We start from the raw sequence: 25,294 nt of genomic DNA, 5'->3' as shown, positions 1-25,294 counted from the left end.
GAAAGGCATGTCCACCAATGGTGATGCAATTAAAATCAGTGATGCTCAAGAGATTAGAAATAGATGAGTATACAGTTCTTAGGGTTGTGGGACTGAAAGAGATTACAGAGATTGGGAGGACCAAGGTGAGGTGAAAACAAGGATGAGAATATTAAAGTGGGGGTCGATTCTCAAGAACCACTATAGGCGACCAAATATGTTGTTGATTAGTGAACGTGTATTGATACAAATAAGATATGAACTGAAGATGTTTGGATAACCTTAAATATAATTGTTGATGTAACTACAAGTGAAATGTAAAAATCACCATCATCTACTTTCATTCAACATTTTCACATTGTACCTAGTACCTTATCACAATAAATATGGTCACAATGGCATGCATAAATTTGTGCATTAAAAACTCTGCACAAAGCAAAAAAAAATCAGAAAATAGTTCCACCACAGCATAAAACACAGATCATCTAAGTCCAATCATTAAGTTGCATGAACAAAATGTGACACTTGTACCATTATAATATGCGAAGTCAAGGCAGATTACAGGATTATCTAAAATAGATGTAAGTTTGTTTGCTGAACAGGAAGGTCTGTGAGCAAACTTACATCCAGAACCTGAACCTGAGCTATAAATCTTCTCTAAACTCGCTATAATCTAAGATAATTTAAGTATCAATTTAAACTTCTTTTGCTATTGTAGCCAAGTTAATATTTTTCCAGCATTCATTAGAAGTTGATCAGTTATGAATGCTGCTATGCTCACATCCTTCGAAACCCTTCTTAAATACCTTTTCAATGAAGCAAACATCTATTCTTTGCTACCACTCTTCTTTCGTTTACTTTTTACCTTTCCTGTGAAGCAGTTTAGAATCTTTTTCTACTTTTAAGCACAGGTGATAATTGCCAGCTATTCCATCTGTTTCCCACTAAACCTTTTACTTTTAGCATCTGGTTCCTTGATTTCAATAACTAATCTGAAAACTAAACAGACTGAAAACCCCCAAAACACTTAGCAGCCATGATGTGGGATTTTGACTCAATATACCACAGCTATAGAAACATCATAACAGTTGCTGCTGATAAAATCAGTCTGGGTCATAAATGGGATTCATCACATTGATATTGTTGGATATTCCATAACGCATTACAGAATTCACATCAAATATCTGAAGTGCAATGCAAAATTTTATTAAAACATGTTTGAGCACCTATGAAAAAGTCTTCTTTCAATATGAAAATTTGAACACTGCATTAAACTTCCTGTGGGTGAAAGATACACAAGAACAAGAACTATTCAACAGATGGTCCTGACTTAACAATATTCCCACCCACAGATCTTCATAAAATATACGTACGGAACCTACTCTCTAAATCACCATGCTTACCCAATCCTTCTCCAATTTCAAAAGCAATCCAAACGTGATTTTTAAAGAAATTATACTTTAGCAACTCTTTGTTTTGTGTGTTTTTCCCCTGATTTGGTAACCATTTTCCCCCCATTGTTCCACAGAGTTCTTAACTGTCTTCTGAGCGTTGCAACACTCAGTAAAGGCAAGACAGCACTGCAATATTTTGAAGAGGGCAAGTCATGACAACAACAACACCACAAAAAAAAACTGCAGATGCTGGAGGTCTAAAATCAAATAAAGTGCTGGAGAAACTCAGCAGGTCTGGTAGCATCTGTGGAAACAAAGAGTTAACTTTCAATTACAAAATGAATTGTTTAGAACTCATGACAAAGCAAATCATTACAATATACCTGGAAAGAATAATTTCCTATTTAATTATTCATGATGTCAAATAAGATAGTTAGAGGTGAAATATTCAGTTAAGACAATACAAATACTTACAACTTTCTGTAGTACGAGGCATTTGCGACTTTGGCGGAAGAATTGTACAATACATCTGACACCAAATAAAGTCTGGCAATCTGGAATTAAAAGAATCTGATTTTACTTTAGAATGCACTGTTTGGATTGAAGTACACTGCTGTGGCACAAATCTTGACAGAAGTGCCAACTAATACCTGCTTTCAATTGTCATAAACAGCTGAAGGAAAAGCACTAGAGGGCAGGACCAGAGCGGTGTTCTACTCAATTGTGATTTTTCTGGAACTGTTTAAAGCATAATCTAATAATCATCAATACGTGCAGGAAGCAACCTACCTTATGGACTGTATTCAGTCGCTTAATCTCTTCAGATAAAGTTAATAAAGAACCAACTTGCTAAACAAGTAAGACTCAAGCTCACTTTGGTTCCCAAACACAAAATAGTGTTAACTTTCCCAAACCATAGTTTTGGAGGCCAATTATGAACTCTACATCCTCTTTTAGAGTTGTCACATTTAACACCGTTTCATCATGATTCGTCCCACTGTCAAGTGGCTGTTCCTGCTTTTGACCTCTCCAATTTGAGGTTGCTTCCTAGAGATAGGTTGCAATCCGTCACCTCTCCCCATGCCTGAACTTTTGATTAGTGGCCTCCCCCCAGAGTGGAGCTTAAGGCATTAGTGCCCAAGAAAATGTAGGGGGTGATAGATTCTCAGGGGAATGTAGCACGAACAGCCAAGTTTCAGGTATCGAGACTGACTCTAATGAAATGAGGGGTACGTCAGGTTTCAAGAGATTGATTGTGTGAGGGACTCTCTAGTCCAAGGCACAGACAGAAGTTTCTGTGGTCAGCAGTGAAAAATCAAAATGGTGTGTTGCCTCCCTGGTGCCAAGCTCAAGAATATCTGAAAGGGTGCAGAATGTTCTCAAGGTGGAAGAGGGCCCAGCAGGAGGTCATTGTATACATTGGAACCAACGACATAGGAAGGGAAAAGATGAGATTCTGAAAGGACAATATAGAAAGTTAGGCGGGAATTTAAAAAGGAGGTCCTCAAGAGTGGTAATATCTGGATTACTCCAGGTGCTACCAGCTAGTGAGGACAGGAATAGGAGGATACAGCAAATGAATGCATGGCTGAGGAGTTGGTGTATGGGAGAAGGATTCACACTTTTTGATCATTGGAATCTCTTCTGGGGAAGAAGTGACTTGTACAAGAAGGACAGATTGCACCTGAATTGGAAGGGGGACTAATATACTGGCAGAGGCATTTGCTAGACCTGCTCGGGAGGATTTAAACTAGTAAGGTGGCAGGGGCGGTTACCCAGGCAGTTGGTGAGGAAAGAGATCAATCTGAGACTGGTACAGAGCGAGTCAAACAGTCAGGGCAGGCAGGGACAAAGCAGGGAACAAGTTCAGACTGATAAATTGAATTGCATTTATTTCAATGCAAGAGGTCAAACAGGGAAGGCAGATGAACTCAGGGCAATGGTTAGGAACATGGGACTGGAATATCACAGCAGTTACATAAACATGGCTCAGGCATGGATAGGACTGGCAGCTTAATGTTCCAGGATACAAATGCTACAGGAAGGACAGAAAAGGAGGCGAGAGAGAAGGGGAATGGCATTTTTGATAAGAGATAGCATTACAGCTGTACTGAGGGAGGATATTCCTGGAAACATATCCAGGGAAATTATTTGGGAAAAATCAGAAAGGGATGATCACCTTACTGGGATTGATCACCTAGTAGTCATACAAATTTGCTTCTCAACTTCCGTAAGGATATCTCTGTTATCTGTGAGAATAATAGGGTGGTTATGGTAGGGGATTTTAACTTTCCAGACATAGACTGCGACTGCCATAGTGTTATGGGTTTAGATGGAGGCATTTGTTAAGTATGTACAAGAAAATTTTCTGATTCAGTACGTGGATGTACCTACTAGAGATGGTGCAAAACTTGACCTACTCTTGGGAAATAAGGTTGAGCAGGTGACTGAAGTGTCAGTGGGGGAACACTTTGGGCCTGCTACCATAATTCTGTTAGAATATTAGAGACCTTGGAGAGCAGGTTCATAGCTTCTTGAAAGTAGAGTTGCAGGTAGATAGGATAATGAAGGCGGCATTTGGTATGCTTTCCTTTATTGGTCAGAGTATTGAATACAGGATAAAAACAATGACTGCAGATGCTGAAAACCAAATACTGGATTAGTGGTGCTGGAAGAGCACAGCAGTTCAGGCAGCATCCAACGAGCAGCGAAATCAACGTTTCGGGCAAAAGCCCTTCATCAGGAATACAGGAGTTGGGAGGTCATGTTGCAGCTGTACAGGACATTGGTTAGGCCACTGTTGGAATATTGTGCGCAATTCTGGTCTCCTTCCTATCGGAAGGATGTTGTGAAACTTGAAAGGGTTCAGAAAAGATTTAAAAGAGTGTTGCCAGGGTTGGTGGATTTGAGCTACAGGGAGAGGCTGAATATGCTGGGGCTGTTTTCCCTCCAGCGTCGTGACCCTATAGAGTTTCATAAAATCATGATGGGCATGGATAAGGTAAATAGACAAGGCCTTTTCTCTGGGGTGGGGGAGTCCAGAACTGAGGGGAAAAATATAAGAGAGACCCAAGGGGCAACATTTTCACGCAGAGGGTGGTGCATGTGTGGAATGGGCTGCCAGAGGACGTGGTGGAGGCTAGTACAATTACAGCATTTAATAGGCATCTGGATGAGTATATGAATAGGAAGGGTTTTGAGGGATATGGGGCAGGTGCTGGCAGATGGGACTAGATTGAGTTGGGATATCTGGTCGGCATGGACAGGTTGGACTGAAAGGTCTGTTTCTGTGCTGTACATCTCTAGGACTCCAAGGTCTGAGCTGGGCAGTTTTAATGATCAAACTCTAGAAACTCGTCTTAAGCTGCCATTTATGGAGAGGCAATGGTCTAGAGATATTACCAGTGAACTGTTAATCCAGAGATCCAGGTAATGTTCTGGAGACCTGGCTTTGAATCTTGCCATGGCAGATGGTGGAATTTGAATTTTGAATTTAAAAATCTGGAATTAAGAGTCTTTTCCTAAAAGAAAGTTTGGTTTTAAAGCGAGAAACCACTGTATCATAAAGTAGTTGCTCTTTTATCCACCAATCTCCAATATACATTCAGGAGCGAAGTAAACCCATGCATGAAAAGTGAAACAAAAACAGAAATTGCTGAAGAAATTCACCAGGTCTGGCAGCATCTGCGGAGAGAGAGCAGGGTTAACATGAGGAGTTCATCTTCAAAACATTTCAAGTAGAGTCACTGGACTCAATATGGTAACTCTGCTTTTTCTCCGCAGATACTGCTATAACTGCAGAGTTTCTCCACCAATTTCTATTTTTGTTTCATATCTTCAGTGTCTGCAATTCTTTGTTTTATTTACATGCACAAAAAGTGTCTGATGAAGCAGCCAGAGAGATTTATAGTTAGCACTGCAAAAAACTCCATATCCTGGTGGACAAAAATATTTGCTAAATTAAAAAGTGGATTTCACAAAAGCACTTCAAAGTAATGTCATATCTATTACAATTAGAGGGAACAAACCTTTTTAGGTAATGGAGTCTTCAATATGGACAAAGATTCTGCAATACATTCCACAATTTCTTCAGCAGCCTCCGCATGATTCAGACAAAACACCATAGCATCACCAATGTCATTTTTACGTGGAGTCAGTCCTCGCAAGAGTTCCTCTAATTTATCCCTCTGACTTAAATAAAACATTAAACATCTTAACAATTATAAGGTAATCTTCTGTAATTTCCACTTAACTATTCATTTCACCACTTTAAATAAAACTGACATGCCAAGTCGACAGACAATTGTCAAAAATCAATGGTTATTTTCAGCCCATTGAAACTGAAGAATCAACATATTTTGATGGTCAATATCTTTGGCTTTATTAGAGCACAGTAAAGAACTAAGCAGCTGCTTCAGCATTCCAGGGAAATTGCAATCTATACATTTCAAGATACTGCTTCTCCAAGCCAGCTATGTATCAACTTGATATAATTTGACAGGCAGCAAACAGCTGGTAAAGTCTAGCCTTAATTCAACTGCTTGATTAAAGTTACCAGACAGTTCAATTTAAGCAATAAATTCTCACTTTGATATAGCTCTTGTTGCTCAAATGATTTAATACTTTCAAGCCATACAAAGCAAAAGTATTCTAAGAGGTACATCACATTGGCTTTAACTCAATAATACCCGAAAGATAAACGTTTCCCCACTGGGCTAATTGATTCTCCAAATTGCTAGTCACAGGCTGAGGAGGAGATTGGCAATGCTTCCAGAAAAATCAAATGAAGGCAGGTATAGATGTAAGCTTGCTCACTGAGCGAGAAGGTTTGTTTTCAGATGTTTCGTCACCATACTAGGTAATATCAACAGTGAGCCTTTGGTGAAGCGCTGATGGTCTGCTCTGCTTTCTATTTGTGTGTTTAGGTTTCTTTGGGTGGGCGTAGGAATGAAATGACCAAAGAAACCTAAAAACACAAATAGAAAGCAGGATATACCACCAGCGCTTCACCAGAGGCTCACTGATATTATCCAGCATGCTGACGAAATGTCCGAAAACATACCTTCCCACTCGGTGAACAAAGTTACATCCAGAACCTCAACGTGAGCTACAAATCGTTTCAAAAACTGCAAAGGCAGGTATGTAAAAAGGCTTGAAAATGGGAAGGATACAATGGATCAATGAGCTCAAGGTTGAACCCTAGAAGGCAGCTGAGTGAGCATCATGTCAGCATGCATCCCAGGGAAACAAAAGACAGAATCCACACTATTGGCACAACTTGGCACGAGCCAGCAGGGGCTAGAACATTAGAAAACTACCATAAGTGTCAGAGATCCGAAATAAAAACATATAATACTGGAAAACATTCAGCAGATCAAGTGGCATCCAATGTGAAATTTCTGGTCAATAACTTTTTTCTCACACATGGAACAGATTTACCATCTTATAGACAATTACAAAGTCAGGTAAGGGATGGCAGCAGAAGGGGAAAGAACAAAGCAAAGATTTGAGTGGAGTGGAGGATGAAAGTAATTAAATGATAGATAGTGGCACAAGGCAAACAGGATGGTAATGCACAAGTAAAGAAACGAGATGGGTATAGAACATGACCACTTTCTTTCTGCTTTGCACCAATAATCCTTCTCGTCACTTGATGAGCCCTACCCTCCACCTTATTACAAACCCTCATTTTGGTTCCTGCCTCTCTTCTCCCTAACTCTGAGACTTGGTTATAAACAGTTAGATTTCAAAATTCTTCTAACAGCAGAAAGTGAAGCATCAGCTCAGGACCTGCATACACTGATGCTGCTTGACAGGCTAAGTTCCAGTAGCATTTTACGTTTTTATTTTTAAAAGGGCAGTAAATTGATGAGAGAGACACGATGGATGACTGCAGGTCAGGCCCCAGGCAACCCGAATACAAAACAAAGTAATCAAGAGCCTCCGTGGGAGGACTGTAGGAGCCAGGCTAGTATATTCAAGCTAGGTCACTGCAATGCAGAGGCAGCAGAACTGGAATGTAGTCTTGCGTAGCAAACAACCTGGGAACAATCTAGTAGTGAATTATGAGCTGCAATTACCTGATTGGTCCATTCAGTGACAGTAGACACAAGCCAGTCTAAAAATATCACACTGATATACAACAAACTGTAAACTACAAGAAACAATAGCAAAGGATCAAGTAGTGAAAGAATATAAGTAAAATCTTAACAATCGTTGCTTGCTACAGCAGTAAAGATATTTCTAAAATTCAATTGTTAGTTATATTCTCTCATCCTTTTCTAAAACTTGAACTTAATCTGTGGCTTTGCAACATAGTAAATTAATCACAGAACTTTTCTCAAAATTATTAAATATTACAGAGTATTTGCATAACTTACTCTTCCTTCAACTGCCCCTTTTTCACATTCTCCTCAGCACGTGATTCGGTTTCTTCTAATATTTCTTGTAAGTATGGGTTCAGAGGTGGCGGTCGCCAAAATGACCCATTCTTGAACATACGGAAATCCAGAGTTCGCCACTTGGTTGGTGAATCACCCTGTTAAACAGGTAGCATTTTACACAGATCAGTATGATAGAATCTTATCTTGTAAATATTTATTATTTCTGAATTAATAAAGTAGTATACCTGCAGTATTGAATACAATTTCCATCTGTAATAGACATGGGCTGGGCTTTGATTTTCAAAAAGGAATCTGAAAAATATAACAGTATTTCATACAAAGCTCAGGCATACAAAAATTGATTAATAATTCAAGATTTTTGTAGGTAATGGATAAAAAAAACAATCCACTGTTACTGAAATATAAACCTGAACATGGGGTTGCTAATTTCTCTGTTCATAATCATGGCTTCGAACATTGGTCCTTCACGCACCACAAATTCGATCATCCGATGAATAACACACAATAAGTTCCTAAACAAAACAAAATCAAGATACACCTTTCACAAAGTGATCACCATCTTAACAAGCTAAAGAATTAATCCATATGATAAACAATTTTCTAAAACATAGGATGTACTTTCAATAACAAATCTAGTAAACAAGCAGCATTTTAATTGGTTTTGGCAACCATCTGGGAAGCAAAATGACTAATGTTTTCCAGTAAGAAAAATTTTAATTTGCAAAGGCAAAATGCATCCGTTTCCCCAGTCTGAATTTGTTCTTGAAATACATTTTTTTTTCTGCCAGTTATGCCCACAGCCTACTCTTTAAAAACTTACAATAGTATTGATTTGACAGTTAATTACGCATCTTTCTAGGAAATAAATGTTAAAAGTTATTTTTGAACATTTAACTGTACCAGCAGTGGCTCGAATGAAGGGCTTTGCACCAAAACATTTTCAGCTCTCCAGAATATATTGAATAGAGAAGTTAATGGGATCAAGTTTCATATACTGTATTTCATTAATCACTTATATTTTGTATGCATTACTTTCTAGACTTTGAAAACAAGTGAAAGATGGAACACATTAAAGAAAAGTACGATAATATTCCAACACAAGCACGTTTTAAAACTTGTAACTAGATTTCTGAACAGGTTGTAGCCTTGGCTAACAATTTTCATTTGTTAAATCCAAGTTTAAATTTTATTTTTTGTGATAACACTATTCATTTAATTTTAGTGCTCAACTTAGTGGAGAAGGGATATCGATGAAATAAGATACTATTCAACTGCAGTTATCCTGGTGTTTCATTGAAGGAATTATATTATAGTTGCTTTGACAATATTAACTTATTTTGCAGTTTCTAAACAATTTTCAAAATAGGTTTTTCACCATCAGGCCATTTTCAAGTATAGAGCCTACTTAAAATATTAGTTATTGCCGACTTTAAATTCCTATTCCAAGAAGTGAACATCAGCATTAATCAATCTGATTACCAATCAGTTGTTTGCAAGCTCAAGTGTTGAACCAGTTTTAGATGGCAGTCACTGATCATACTTTTGTAGAACTGAACAATAGTAGCGTATGGGACTGGAGAGACAATGTGTGTATTGGAAACGAGACTGCAGTCTTAAAATACTGGAAGAGATTATGTCTGCCTCATGGAGAGCATTTTAGTTTGTATCTTAATTTTATCACTTATTGCAGCTATCTTCCATAGCAAATATAAATCTGGACAATAATCAGAACTTAGGCATAACTTTTTTTAAAAATCAGAAATTACAGGAGGCCATTCAACCCATCATGCCTAGACTCGTACTTCAACCTGAGCTTTCTACTCAAAATTTCCTGATATCTTTTTAAACTATTAAAATTCTTCCACTTTCAAGTCTAACTGTGTTTACCTCAATGGTAAATTGTACCAAAGCATCCTACATTTTAAGAACTCGTGTGAAGATATTTTATTCCACCTTCCTCAGCCAGTATTCTATGACTACTCTTCTGTTAAAGGATAAAATGCTGAAATTTAAAACAAAATTTGGTTGCTGTTCAGGTTAAGTAGGTATTTTAAGCAACCAGTTTAGTCAATACTCAAAATGTTAGCTTGCGCTCTCGTCATTGATGCTGTCTGACTCGCTGTGATCTCAGCACTGGATTTTTGAGTAAAGATGCATGTTCATTCTTACAAATAGAACTTCCCATATGCAGATTATTTTGATCTTGGTCATAACTTTCAGGAGAGGAAATATTACCAACACAATTAAGAGCAGGTTCAGTCCAAGGACAGGGTTTAAAGGCTACAAATTAAAAGCCAGTTTTCTAGAGATAACTTCATCTTTGAACTTCTTAATGCTACAGAACAGCAAATATTAGCAAGAAAACACTCAACATCAGCCACGACGTGTCTAGAAATAGTCAACTGTACACTTCTGTAAAAAGATATGGAAAATCGCGTCCCATTTTATAGATGGTAGAATGATCAGGTGCTGAAGAAATTAATAAAATAAAAGTTACTGCCTACTTACATAAATGCAATTGCTGAGGTCACAGGGAACACAAAGGCCTGTAAAATGTGAGTGACGGAAATAAAAGGTTATGTTTCTCACCTATTCTAATCCCACGCTGACAATACCACTTGCTACCTTTCATAATTGTGCTACGGAATCAATTTTTATTCCATTTGCTAGTAACACAGTTCCATGACCAGTTTGAGAACTGTGGACGCTGGAAATCTGAAACAAAACCAGAAAGAGCTGGAGAAACCCAGCACCGCTAGCAGTATTTGTGGACAGAAAACTGAGACAACATTTTGTGTCCAGTAAACCCTTTACCAGGAATATGGAGAGGGAAGGGCACTGAGAGATAAATAGGGGTGTGGGGTGGTGCTGGGAGAAAGGTAGGTGGAATGCAATAGGTGGATACAGGTAGGAGGTGATTGTGATAGGCCAGTGGGGAGCGGATAGGACAGAAGGAAGTTGGAAGGTAGGACAGTGCCAAGTTGGAGGGTTGGATCTGGAATAGGATTTACAAACTAGTGAAGTCAATGTTGTTGTGTGGCTGTAGTTTTGTAGGGTGGAAGAACAGCTCATCTTCCACCTTGGGACCCTCCAAACACACAGCATCAACATCGTCTTCACTAGTTTCTGAATCTCCCCTCCGCTCACCTCATCCCAGATCCAATTCTCCCAACTAGGCACCACCCTCTTGACCTCATCTACCTATCCATCTTCCTTCACATCTATCTGCTCCACCCTGCCTACCGACCTATCACAATCACCTCATACCTGCATCCACCCATTGCCATTCTTCCTACCTTCTCTCCCCCCATTTCCCCTCCCCCCGACCCCGCTATTTATCTCTCAGCTCCCTTCCCTCCCCACATTCCTGATGACAGGCTTACGTCCAAAATGTCAGCTCCCCTGCTCCTCAGATGCTGCCTGTCCTGCTGTGCTTTTTCCGGCACCACACTCCCGACTCTGATTCTCCAGCATCTGCAGTCCTCATTTTCTCTTGGTAGACAGTAGACGAAGGAGATTGGTAGAGATGGAGCCAAGAGAGACAAACAGCAGTTGGGCATAAAACAAAAGGACGGATAATAGTGAATTGGGGAGAAAGAAAAATTGATTAAAGGGACCATTAGTGGGTGAAAATGGTTTGGCTGTGATAAAAGCAGCCCATGTAACGATAGGGCCAGAGGTGTGGGGATGGGTAAAGGACATGGAAGATGGTTTTCACACCCTAAATTTGCTGAACTCTATATTGAATTCTGAAGGCTACAGAGTCCCCAAGCAGAAAATTAGATGCTGTCCTTCCAGCTTGCACAGAAACTCGCTAGAACAATGCAACAGGCCCAAGACAGAAACGTTGGCCAGGGAACACGGCAGTAACACAGTTCCTCCCACCGCCCCCACAACCATCTTCAGCATATATACCACCTTTTCCCAGATGCAACCAGTTCTGAAGAAGCGTCTCCAAACCCAAAATGTTGTCTCTGCTTTCTGTCCACAGATGCTGCCAGACCTACAGTGTTTCTCCAGCTACTTCTGTTTTTGTTCCACTACTAGTTTATTAATTCAGCTGAATCCAACAGGGAAGAACTACAGCTTCTTTCCACAATGCAATGCTTCACAGAGGCACGAGCCAACCTGGTGGGTGAGCTCTTGCTAAGGAAAAATGTCACAAGACTGGCAAACCTGACAAACACACTGCTGCAAACTCCTGAACACTTACATCTATCATTTAATAATGACTGCAAAAATGGTAACAGAAATATATATTTAAAACACTTGGAAGACACAAGGCGACCATGCAGCACTAGGCAAGCCCCTCAAAGTAAATTTTGTACTATTTTATCAGTTCCATTTATATGAAGAAACTTGATATTTACTGCATAATCAAGGAAGAATGCTCCCTCCTCTTTTTAAAAATATATTTCTTCAACAGCAGGATGATTAAATCAGTCTGATAAGACCACATTCCTCTCTGATGAAGAACATATGGAGAATATAACTGGTCTCTGTCAGCTGTGAGGAGAAAGTGAGGACTGCAGATGCTGGAGATCAGAGCTGAAAATGTGTTGCTGGAAAAGCGCAGCAGGTTGGGCAGCATCCAAGGAACAGGAAAATCGACGTTGCGGGCAGCAGCCCTTCCTGAAGAAGGGCTGATGCCCGAAACGTCGATTCTCCTGCTCCTTGGATGCTGCCTGACCTGCTGCGCTTTTCCAGCAACACATTTTCAGCTCTGTCAGCTGTGAGCTCAGTTAAGGGGCGTGGGACGGTTTGTACATCTTCATTTACCACACGTCAAGTACAGAGCTGAACTCAAGTTTATCCAGAGCTAATAAATTTTTAAAAAACTTCCACAGAATCAGCAAAGATCTGTCCAACCCTTGCATTATTAGCAGACTACACATCCTGATCAAACTGAGAGCTCCTGCTATCTGGCCAGTTTCTGACAACATTTCAGTCTAATGTTGGAGAGGATCCATGAGAAACTAAAGGGGAAATTTGACCTCAATCCTTTACAGAAAAAAAAATGATAAACCAGGTATAATTTAATAACTTGTTTAAAGAAAAATCAGCACGTACTACCAGTGTACACATTTTAGATATATTATTTGTATAAGTGAAATAATATTTTAGTCTACTTTAGTTATAAGCATAACTTTTAGACTGAGTAACACCACAGTTCACACAGATTCAATAATTAGGTGAATCGAGTCACAATCACTGAAATCTAAGACAATAAAGTAAACAATACCAAACTTTTTCAACAGGATGGCAGCTGGTGACTCATGGAGTTTTGCAAGGTTGGGACCACAACTATTCATGTTATGCTTTAACAAGGTGGACAAAGGAACTGAAGACATTGTTGCAATGTTTGCAGGTGACACAAAGATAGGTGGAGGGACAAGTAATATCGAGGAAGTGAGAAGTTGAAGGAGTCCAACAGGCTAGGAGATGGGATGAAGTAGCAGCAGATGGAAAACAATGTGGGAGTGTGAGATGTTATATATCTTCATAGGTAGAACAGAGGTGCAACTTATTTTCTAAGTGAGGAAAGGTCTTAGAAATCTGAAGCACAAAGGGACTTGGAAGTCCTAGTTCTAGATCCTCTTGAAGTTAACATGCAGGTTCATCTGGCAGTTAGGAAGGCAAATGGAATGTTAGCATTCATTTTGAGAGAACTAAAATACAACAGCAAGGATACATTGCTAAAGATGTATAATCATAGTATTCCTACAGTGTGGAAGCAGGCTATTCAGCCCATCGAGTCCACACCAACTTCTGAAGAGCACCTTACCCGAACCTACCCACTACTCTATCCCTGTAACCCTGCATTTCTGCTAACTCACCTGATCTGCACATCCCTGGTCACAATGGCCAATTTAGCATGGCAAGTCACCTAATCTGTACATCTTTAGATTCTGGTCACAGTGCATTTAGAATATTGTGAGCAATATTGGGCCCCATGGGGTTATGCTGGCATTAGATGGAGTCCAGAGGAGGTTTGCAAGAATGCTCCCAAGGATGAAGGACTTGTCATTTGAGGAGTGGTTGAGGTATCGACGAAGTAAGATTTTTTAGGTGGTGATGGTGTGTCCATTTGAGAGTTACAAAATATAGAGGACTGGATCGAGTGGATGTGAAGAATATGGTTCCACTGGTAGGACAGATTAGGACCACAGGTCACAGCCCAGTGAAGGACAACCCTTTAGAATGGAGATTAGGATGAATTTCACCAGTCAGAGGGTGGTAAATCTGTCAAACGCATTACCACAGAAGGTTTCTGAGGTCATGTCATTTGAGTGTATTTAAGACAGAGATAGATAGGTTCTTGATTAGGAAAGGGATCAAAGGCAGGAGAATAGGGTAGAGAAACATATTAGCCATAATCAAATGGCAGAGCAGTCTTAGATTAGATTACTTACAGTGTGGAAATAGGCCCTTCAGCTCAACAAGTCCACACCAACCCAGCAAAGCGCAAACCACCCAGACCCATTCCCCTACATTTACCCCTTCAGCTAACACTATGGGCAATTTAGCGTGGCCAATCCACCTAACCTGCATATTTTTGGATTGTGGGAGGAAACTGGAGCACCCGGAGGAAACCCACGCAGACACAGGGAGAAGGTGCAAACTCCACACAGAGAGTCGCCTGAGGCGGGATGGTCAAATGCTCTAATTTTACTCTTTGGCCCAACACAAAAGTGAGTCAGACATTATAAAAATTGATTCATTCCTATCATTAGAAAGCAATGATCGTAATACAAAAAAAAACTTTGCGTTTATGGATTATATCTAATTCTCACCTCAAAATATTACCACTTTTGTTTGCCCCTGCTCACATGCATCAAACACAGGAGTCCCAATCTAATATTTGCAAGCAAACACTTTTCATCAACCTCCTAACATTTTTTAGTCCTTTATCTTCTGTTCCCTCTCATCAAGCCAGACATTATGTCCCAAGTGAAATGTTTAGAAAATCTACACCAAGCTATATGAATACAGGGGAATCTCTATTATCCAAAAACCAGATTATCAGATTATCTGAAGGAGACCTTGAGGTCCCAACAGAAACCTTACATCAAAGAGCTGTGTCCAACACTGATCGCGACTTTTGTTTAGTGATTAAAAGTGCCGCCGAGAACAGTCCTGGACTGGTGGGAACGCAGGCACCATCTCTAAATGACTGACCTCCCACCCCCCCTCTTTTTCTCTCTCTCTCTCTCACTCCACACTTTCCCTGGAGTTCGACACAGACGTGTACCTTAAATTCCACTCTTCTCCACTTAATCTCCTAAACATTGTGCAATACAGGGCAATGTGGAAGCTGGCAAAAAGTTGCAGTAAAAAGGTGTGCATGTACGTGTACGTGCGCTATTTGGAGACTCCCCCCCCCCCCACCACCAAAAAAGCCGGAATCAGTCTTGTTGTTGGTGTCCAATCCAGCTGCCCCAGAGCGGGAGCAAGGGCGGAAGGGGGTGGGATTGGAGGCAAGGGCAGACAGGGGTCACACAGGGGGTGGGTGTGGGCGGGGTGGACAAGGTTGGGTGCAACAGCGAGTGCGGTGTTGGAGAGGTGGGAGGGCAGGTTTGGAGGTGGGGCTGGACAGGATGGGATTGGGGCAGGAGGGCGGGGTTAGGGAGGTGAGAGGGCAGGTTTGGACAGAGTGGGGGGTGGGGGGGTTGGGCAAGGGCTCACACGCGCGCTGTGCTGCTGCTAGTCTCCTGAATGCAGAGCAAACATAATAGAAAACTCCAAGTGCCGGTGGAAAGGCATTGAATCGATTAACCAAATAATCAAATATCCAAATGAAATAGTGCCCAGCCATCTCGTTCGGATAATTGAAGTTCCTCTGTATTAGCCATCATTTGTGAGCATCTGATGAATGCCAACAGCTTGATGATTCTGCCACCAATTTTCCATCCTATATACAAGTTCAGGCTCTATTATTGTCATGTCCTGGTGCTGTTTCTTGTCCCCATATGGACTTGGCAAGTGAAAATCCACGTCATACCACTGTGGAGCTACTACAACACTCAAAGTCATGCTGAAAATAAATTAGGGACATTACATAAATTTGTTTGGCAGTATAGCACTTGAGTAATGCCAAAGTTTTTCACTTTGCACCCACCAGGTGGGTTGACACTGATTGGTCACACTGTATTATTTCAAATTGAACAAAATGGGTGACAGCCAGTCCTAGGTCATGTCTCAAGACAATGTCAAGCTCAAAAATGTCAATCTGTCTGGTTTAAATTTAACCAAAGCTTGACAGTGACTGTCAGTCATCACCTTACTGGTGTGTTCTGCATGGCATGCCTTCACCAAAGTCCAATTGCTAAATCAGGACTTTCTTTTCATACAGTGTAAAGACATTGCTCTCCCTTTACACTGGGATTTCTTGTAAAGTGTCCTAATGACTGCAAGGTGCAAAGCTTTTTTTTTCCACCAATACTAAAATTTAAATAAAAACATTAATGCATTGAATTTTACAGCCAGTTTCTCCTTTACTTGTTAGGAACCATTCCACTACATAAAGCATTGCAGCTGTGATGGGAACTAACCTGGTAAACAAAAAGACGATTTCTTTTGCAAATTAATTTTGTTTACTATCCTTAGAATTGGCTGATTTGAGAGAGCACATCAGTTTAAGTATCTGATACTCAAAAATTTTTAATTCTTGTTCCTCTAACATATAATTTGCAAATTCAGTGTGATCTAGGAATTTAAACTTAAATCTTGTTCATGACCCATGTTGGTTGCCATTATTTTAAAACATTCTTATTCAAACCCTGTTCTCAAAACCAGATATATTTACTCAGCTAATGGTTGTGAAGCAATTAATGACGTAACTTATCCACCCAGGCATTATATTTTACGTAGCCACTTTTGAAATGATAAATGCAAAAACATTTACATATTAACGTTCCTCTGAAATATTTGATAGAATGTATTTACTACAGTTTTGACTGGATTTTCTTTGGTGGGTGTTCCGGGGGTGGGGTGCATAATTGTGCTGAAGTGACATTTCTATTGGCAGTGAGGGAAAACACAGATTTGATAAACCCAGTAATTTTGTACAAACTCACTTCCATTACACAATGCCTAAAGTTGACTCAGTGAAACATAAAACTATGAACTGCCAAAATTACTCTGAAAAGCAGTCAGCATAAAGGAAACAAATATCAAACCACTTTCACCCAGTGATACTTTCTTAATACTTGCAGATCAGCATCCAATTCTTGTTGGCCATGAAAAAAATTCAATATTATATCATATAATGTCTTGAGTTTTTCAAAGATAGAGCATCATTTTTAAAATGCAACAGAAATGTGCGGCTAGTTTTCTAATCAGCTGAGAAACATCCAGTACCCTCAGATTTTTCAAGTCAGTAATTTTCACTAACAAAAATCACCAACAGGTAGTGAAGGCAAGTGGATGCATGGGAAACTAAGTATTCATCTCCATTCATAAAAGGCCAAAAATTCATTGAAAACTACAATTTAATTGAACAAGATAGTGACAAGACCATAAAATGTGATAATATCAGATCCAATATAATTGGCAGATTTCCTGAAGCAACTATTCAAGGCCGAAAGTTGTCAAAAGGTACATTGTGTGGATCTCATTGGTCTAAAACTAAAATCTTAATTGTGGTAGCCAACAAATAAAGGATCTTTAATTTAGAAAGTGATTCAACTAGAGTCAATAAATCTGGTCGTACAATGACTCTTCAAAATCTGAATACTTTCCCAATCGATTCTGTGGTGCTTTGCTCGGGTCCCTCGCTGCAACAGGCAGTTCAGCTTGTGCTGTTCACCACGGCCAAGGTCAAACGTCATGAAGAGTTTATTTAAAAGATCAATGCCGATCACACTGTCAAATTCTGGTGATGGTCTTCACTAAGAATTTTGATGAATGCACACTGCATGGCAAAGTTCTGATTCAGCTGAGCAAGGGAACACCGCTACAGGTTCGTTTTACCATCCTCCACCCCATAAATATAGTTCGAAACATAGCACATACAGCTAATCCTGTGATCTGAAGACAATGAGGTTGCACCAAAAAAAAAAGAGATGCAAAGGATATTCTGCAATCAAAATAACCTCCAACCTTCAACTTGCATATTTCAAGAAGGACCCATATCTTATACGATGCAATGGACAAAGACTGTTTCCACCTAGCTTCTCAGCTTTGCAAATAATACCACATTCAGTCTTTTGAGATAATTGTTCTATAGACCAATCACAATTGATTTGAAATAGTTTTGAACTGTCAATGGTTACAATAAACTTATTGCAATTTTACTGAAACTGTTAGAAAAATAGCAAGATGTTAAAAGCTCAATTACAAAACGTTAGACTAAAAACACTGCCATCTAAATTAAATTCAACTATACAATTAATTTTGAAACTTGGTTGTTAAGTGGGAACCATCAGTAAATTCAGTTTCACTTCCCATCAAGACAGTGATCCAAATGAACTTGATGCAGCAACAAACGCCATGCAGTTTGCACCACAGTAACCAAGTTTGTTCCAATTTTGACTTGATTTAGACATTATATTTAAAGCCAGTTAGCAGGGCCTAAAAATGACAAGTCAATTGAAATACCTCAAAGTATGTAAAATGAAATGAATATGGAGACATCTCATTGAAGTTACTTAGTAATTCCTAACAAACGTTTAAATTATATTTACCAGCAGCTTGCAAACACCTTGATTAAAATATAAATAAAATATAGGTTTCAGAGCTTAATAGTGAAAACTTCAAACTAAAACAGGGCTTTTGCATGCAACCTTTTGATGAATTCAATCTAACCAGATCCAACTGTTGTCATTCTCAGTTGCAAATTGTACAGTGAACCCAAATCCATGTAGCTCTGTTCTAACTGTACATTCAACATGCTTAGAAAAGAGGGAGATATATTTTACAGGGAAACCAGTGTTTTTAACCAAAAAGAAATTGTGGCTAATTTGGCTTCAGCATGGATACCTGCAACCAACCAAAATGCAAATAAATGTTGTACACACTCTGTAGCTTATGGAAGTTATTGAAGATGCCAATATTACAATGATGCGCTGCAAACTGACAGAATGAGCCCTGTAACGCGAGTTCCCATGATAATGAATCCTGCAAGCAAATGCTAAACGTATGTACCCAGCCCCAAACATTCAAGGGAACCATTGCTCAGCTATCCAGAAACTTAGCCCAAAGCATTTGATTCATGTGAGAAGTCAATTTAAACAAGGGATATTTTCCACTAACAGCAATGAAAAATGAATGAAGAAATGTGTACCTTTCTGTTGGGATAACCACTTTGACTATGGCGTGCGACAGAGTCTGTATATGAAGTCATATCAGATAATAAAGATAGGATATATGAGTATTGGCAACTTAAGCAGCAAGTATACAAAAATATAAATACAAATGCATTTTAAAATCCTTCAAGAACCTAACATTTATGTTATGACTCTTAAGTTAAAAAGGTACAAAATGTACTTAAGACAACTGAAATGAGTTAATATTGAAAAACAGGGATAGAAATAACTGTAGATATTTGTCTTGACTATAGAAATGGCATTAGAGCTAGGACAAATCACAGATCAGGAACTTGTAAATAAGAACCAGTCCAGATGCTTTTAAAGAGAAGTTATATTTTATATCAAATCCAAATACCACTAAGTGGTGAGGTACATTCATTTATTTTGATGGGTCACAGGCATAACACATGCTTGAGTTATTACTTTACCATGTTGACATATGAACATTAATTGCTCAACTTGGAAATAGTTAGATACACAAAATTCAATTTGTGACATCAAGAAGCATGCAATCCATTCACTGAAAGCTTATAGGTTACATCTTCTTGAAAACGGTCACATCCTACATAGCTTATTTCTATATTTTCTTTCTCAAGCACCACTTTCAAATTATAGGACAATCTAATATTATTTATACAATAAAAATAATAAATTTGAAATTAAGCTTATTTATGGGGTCAACAAAAAAATACTGAAAACCTTAAATGCCAATTAGTAATCTCAGACGCTGTCCCAGACCTAATGCACAAAGTTAGTCAAAAGAAAATATCTAAACAGCTGGTCAAATATTTCTAAAAATGTATAAAGTCATCATGAGAAAACTTCAGGCAACTAATATACAAATTTCTCAGACGTTGTTTGATATTAATTTCTTCGATGAATTAATTCAATGATTTTAACGTTAAAAATTTTCCATGTTAAAATAGATCTTCCAATTAAATGCCTGGAATAGGGTCACCTATTTATTACTAAATTACAATGCAAATAAGTCTTTAGATTTTGTGGACAGAGGTAGAAGTTCAGAAAAAGTAAGTACAACTGCATAAGTTGAAGCATTAAACTAACACCCCTTCTCACATTTGCAGCCTCTTCTTTGCTAATAAGAGCAAATTCTAGAGTTTTGCTTCTTGTCTAACCACCTATGCAAAACCAGCCCCATAAAAGACAGGCAAGCTTTTTTTATTAACAACCCCTCACAGCATTGAAGGAGTTACTCCCAATGATAAATGATTTCAGAGGAACCTCGATTATTCGATTATCAGTTATCGGAATTTCAGATTATCTGGAGATCTCAGGTCCTGATAGAAACATTACATCAAAGAGGTGTTTTCAACACTGATCGCATCTTTTGTTTAGGATGATTAACAATGAACTCGGGTTACTGAAATGCTGCCAAGAACATTCCTGGACATCGATGGGAGCCCAGGCACCGTCTCCAAATGACTGAGTGCCCACTCTCTCTCTCTCTCTCTCTCTCCCAACACTTTCCCTGGAGTTCTACACAGGGGTGACCCCCCCCCATCCCAGATAATTTGCCCAACATTATCCTGTACAGGGCAAAGGTGAAATTTGTCAAAAGGTTTCAGTAAAAGGATAGGGGTAGGGGTATGTGTGTGAGGGAGGGGGGAGGGGGAGATTTGGAGACTCACTCCCTAAAGGCAGCAGCAGTCTTACTGTGGGTATCCAGTATGGCTGCACCAGAGGAGGTGGGAGTGCACAGTGGTGGGAGGGGTGGGGACATGGACGGTGTGGGTGGAATGTGGGTGGGAGCAGGGATGGATGGGGGGCGCATAGTTAGACGGGTTTGGGAGGGTTGGACGGGGGCATGGGGCAGACTGGGCGGCATGGTTGGGGGCGGATGGGGGGCTGAGGTTGGACAGGGGCAGGATTGGGGGTGCGGACGGGAGGGGCGGAGTGGGTTGGGGTGTCGGGTTAGGGTTGTTGGATGGGGTGGGGGATTGGGGGTGTGGATGTGGGCTCCTGCGTGTTGTGCTGCTGCCTAGTCTCCTGAACGGGGAGAGGACTTGGCAACACATTGCTGTGTCAATCCCATTGAACCAATTGGGGGTGGGAGGCTTCAGCAATGCAGGTCTCTTACACACGTGTGTCTGCTCAGAAACAAACCCTGAGAGAGAGAGGGGGAACAAGGCAGGCAGAGCAAAAGAAAAAGGAGAAAGTGAGGACTGCAGATGCTGGAGATCTGAGCTGAAAATGCGTTGCTGGAAAAGTGCAGCAGGTTAGGCTGAAAAGCGCAGCAGGTCAGGCAGCATCCAAGGCGCAGGAGAATCGACATTTCGGGTATGAGCCCTTCTTCAGGAATGAGGAAAGTGTGCCAAGCAGGCTAAGATAAAAGGTAGGGAGGAGGGACTTGGGGGAGGGGCATTGGAAATGCGATAGGTGGAAGGAGGTTAACCTCCTTCCACCTATCGCATTTCCAATGCCCCTCCCCCAAGTCCCTCCTCCCTACCTTTTATCTTAGCCTGCTTGTCACACTTTCCTCATTCCTGAAGAAGGGCTCTTACCCGAAACGTCGATTCTCCTGCTCCTTGAATGCTGCCTGACCTGCTGCGCTTTTCCAGCAACACATTTTCAGAGCGAGGAAAAAGTTAACTTCAGAAATCTGAGTCCCAGAGAAGAGGCATTGAATCAATTAACCGAATGATCAATTATCTGAATGAAATACTGCACGCCCATCTCGTTCAGATAATCGAGGTTCTTCTATATATCATTGACTATCTGTACTCCAAGTCAAAAACTAGGAACACCGTACTGTAGTAGCGCATTTCATTAGAAAACGGAGTATTTAGGAATAACTTTTAAAATCAGCTAATGCATGTCAAACTCAAACTGGAGAAATCATCAGCAGCTTTTTCGAAGAAAAAGGCTAGCTGATGGAAGTAAACATCTACCAGATATTTTACGCAGAAATGGGATTTGGGGTCTGGGGTAAGTAATGAAAATTACTAAAAGCTAAATGCAAGATTTCTATCTCAAGAGAGGATTTCAAACAGAAATAAAAAATAAAAAGCAAGGGTTTAAACAACTCGCCCTCCCTTACTGGAGGATACATTTAAAATGTCACTATTTTGCACAGATATATTTTACAGAGACTATGATGGTCTCAAAGTTCGCTTAATAAGGTTTTGGGATTAGATATTTGCAGAGTTGTCTTTTCTCGAGTAGAAACTTTGCTAAGCTCCCTCAGGTGAATGGGCAGAATCCCATAGACGTAAATTGTGTATGACTTGTGGAAAGAATGGGCTTGATGAGTTGAATGGTCTTTTTCTCATTCCCTGTTAAAGTGATCATATTCTCTTGCACTTTAAAAAAAATTCAGGTGTTATATAAATACAAATTTATTCTTTCATACCTTTCATTGGACAAGGGAGGTTTAATTAAAAATTAAGGGTCTCTGGGTGTTAATATTTGTATCAGAAATCTATTTAGCTAGTCTACAGGTTCTAACCACTATTACCGAGCTCTAACAACCACTCTCCCATTTTAAAAGCTTTGCAGAAATTCATTCGTTTAGACCCAAAATATAAAAGTTGATTTCTATCCCTGAATGCTAGCAAATTGTGCTAACTAATGCAGAAGACAAATTGAATAAAACTTTATCATGCTGTTCATTATCATTTATTTTACTTTTATTTAGAACTCTGTCCTAAAACCATGATTGGCAAACACACAGTTCAATTGCAGTAACAACTATTCCAACAGTGTCCTCACCTAGACTTTTCAAATTACCTTTTCAAAATCATCTTGATTTTTCGGTGGCATCACTGGAGTTGTAGGATTCTTTAGCCTCTCCCGTGGTTGGGCATTGAAAGGTAATCCAGAGGGGGGTGGTGGTAGAGTCAATTCCCTCATAGCAGGTGGAATATAAATTGGGTGAGGAGGAATAGGCACAGCCTTACCCCAACCCAGCTTCATTTCAAATTCCATAATGATCTTCCCTAAAAGAGAACAAACTTTGTAAACTGAAGTATGGATGCAGAGTTAGGTGCTACTTAAAACTATCAATGCACAGCATTTTGGTTTATTTTGAAGATATGTCTAATCTAATTTTAAGCAACATGTCACTATTCTACCTCTGTATTCTGATCCTAAATGCACAGTTGAAAAGGAACGAGGACAAATAGGTTTTTAATTCAATCAATACTCTCATACCAGTTCTTAGGAAGTAAGATTACCAGAGGAATTTTGACTTTCTTCAGCTGGTTAAGAGTCAGCCTCCAAGCATTACATGCTTTATCGCCACATTTGCTTTACACAAAGAGTTCTTCCACCTGTGGTGTTAAATCACCTGTGGAACCTGGGACTATACCAGTACCAAGGTGTGACAATACCGTAACTATTGAGCCCCTGGAAATAACTCTGATTAATTACAAGTCCCATTTTGATTTCACTTTTTCAAAACTACCATCTGCACTTCCATCACTGCTGCCTTTCTTACTTCTTTCCATTTTGGTCTCTTCACAATTTGTGTGGCCTTCATCCTACAACATTTTTTTTCCCCCTCTGCCCATCCAGTATTTATTTCAAGTTTTTGTTTAACCCTGCAACCATAAAGGACGACTTAGGAAAGCATGTTAAAAGCCACAGCAGTGACCAACACATCTGGAATGAAATGGGGTAAGAATTGCTTTGCTGTGGCTGCTCAAAGGTGACAGATGGAGCTTTCTGCACCCCACTGGTTGCTACCAGTGTATGCCTGTTTGAACCTTCTCAATCACTGCACTGGATTGTTCCCAATAGTTAAGGTGTTCCAAGGTCAGATAAGCCTGAGGAGAAACACCTCTTACATTTCAATTAGTAAGGAATATTCCAAATGCGAAGCTAGCATTTGTGATTCACCAGAAATTATAAAGACAGTATCAAATGAAGAGAAACATGTTTTATATAGAGAGACAGGTCACAATATTGCCTTTTTTTCCCCATTCTGTCCAAAGAATGACTAAGAACATTAATAAAGAGGGAAAGGTTAGAGTATGCAAGAAAGCTAGCCAGAAATATAAAAAGAGAGTTTCTATAAATAACTAAATATGGCAAAAGTTAAAGTGAGCATTAATCCTATAGAAAGCAAGACTGAAGAATTCATAATGGAAAATAAGAGAGTGACAGATGAACTAAACAAGCATTTTTCATCAGTCTTGATTAGAGAGGAGAAAATTAACACCCCAGAAATAACAATAAATCGGGAAATGGAAAAGAGAGAGAAACCCTGGAAAATGCCAATCATCAAACATGTCATACTGAGTGAATTGTTGGTGACGTATGCTGACAAACCTCCAGGTCCTGACAGACTTCATCTTAGGGCCTTAAAAGAAGTGGCGTGCAAAATAGTTGAAGCATTAGCTTTAATTTTCCAAATCTCCCTCGATTCAGAGTCCGTCCCATTAGATTATAAGGTAGCAAATGTAACTTTCTTATTCAAAATTGAGACAGAAAGCAGGAAGGTACTAGCAGTCAGCTTATCATCTATTACAGTGAAAATGTTAAAAGATGTTACTAATGTAGTTATAGTCAAGCACTTGGATAAGTTCATGGTAATCAAGCAGAGTCAATGTATTTTTTGAAAGGGAGTTCATGTTTGACCAATCTGATGAAATTCTTTGAGTAGGTAAAACCGGTTTGAAAGGGGAATAGTGGATATACAGTATGTTGATTTTAAGAAGGCATTGGATATGGTGACACAAAGGCTTTGCAAAAGATAAAAGCTAAATGGTGTAGGGGGAAGCATAATTGCATAAACAGAAGATTGACTGGCTAACAGGAAACAAAGTAGGCATAAATGGGTTTTTGATTGGAAGATCAAGATCCTGCAGAGTCTTCACAGATGGATGTGGAGAACCTAGTCTAGGAGTCACTCTTTAAAAATCAAGATCACCCATTTGAAACTGTGATTCCGTAATTTTTTCTCACTTGGATGGTCATGAGTCTTTGGAATTCTTTCCGAAAAGGTGGGAGAAGCAGAATCTTTAAAGATTTTTCAGACAGAGGTATATAAATTCAGCAAGGGATGAAAATATTATCAAGAGTAGGCAGGAATGCAGAGTTGAGGTCATAATCTGATCAACCTTGATCTTTCTGAATGGTAAAATAAACTTGAAAGGCTGATTGGATGACTCTTGTTTTTAATTCATACGTTCACCTGTTACCTCCCTTAAAGACTGTAATTAGTGAGGAAAGTGTATAATGAAAGCAG

General features: G+C 39.5%; 1 protein-coding gene across 6 annotated transcripts in view; it reads right to left on the bottom strand.

Moving 5' to 3' along the window:
• The window catches only part of LOC140478693 (U2 snRNP-associated SURP motif-containing protein-like), an 83,622-nt gene that overhangs the window by 28,372 nt on the left and 29,956 nt on the right, over positions 1-25,294 (bottom strand). For all 6 annotated transcript variants that reach the window (XM_072571989.1, XM_072571988.1, XM_072571993.1 and 3 more), the window contains 7 exons: positions 22,834-23,042; positions 19,062-19,105; positions 8,185-8,289; positions 8,002-8,068; positions 7,754-7,911; positions 5,402-5,564; positions 1,848-1,927 (listed from right to left, as the gene is read on the bottom strand). In XM_072571989.1, the coding sequence (XP_072428090.1) occupies positions 1,848-1,927; positions 5,402-5,564; positions 7,754-7,911; positions 8,002-8,068; positions 8,185-8,289; positions 19,062-19,105; positions 22,834-23,042 (826 nt within the window). The remainder of the gene's footprint in view (positions 1-1,847; positions 1,928-5,401; positions 5,565-7,753; positions 7,912-8,001; positions 8,069-8,184; positions 8,290-19,061; positions 19,106-22,833; positions 23,043-25,294) is intronic.

Source organism: Chiloscyllium punctatum, chromosome 6 (assembly GCF_047496795.1).
Source record: "Chiloscyllium punctatum isolate Juve2018m chromosome 6, sChiPun1.3, whole genome shotgun sequence".
NCBI lineage: Eukaryota > Metazoa > Chordata > Chondrichthyes > Orectolobiformes > Hemiscylliidae > Chiloscyllium > Chiloscyllium punctatum.
The sequence above is the reverse complement of the archived record's forward strand: the minus strand, read 5'-3'. Positions and strand labels throughout refer to the sequence as shown.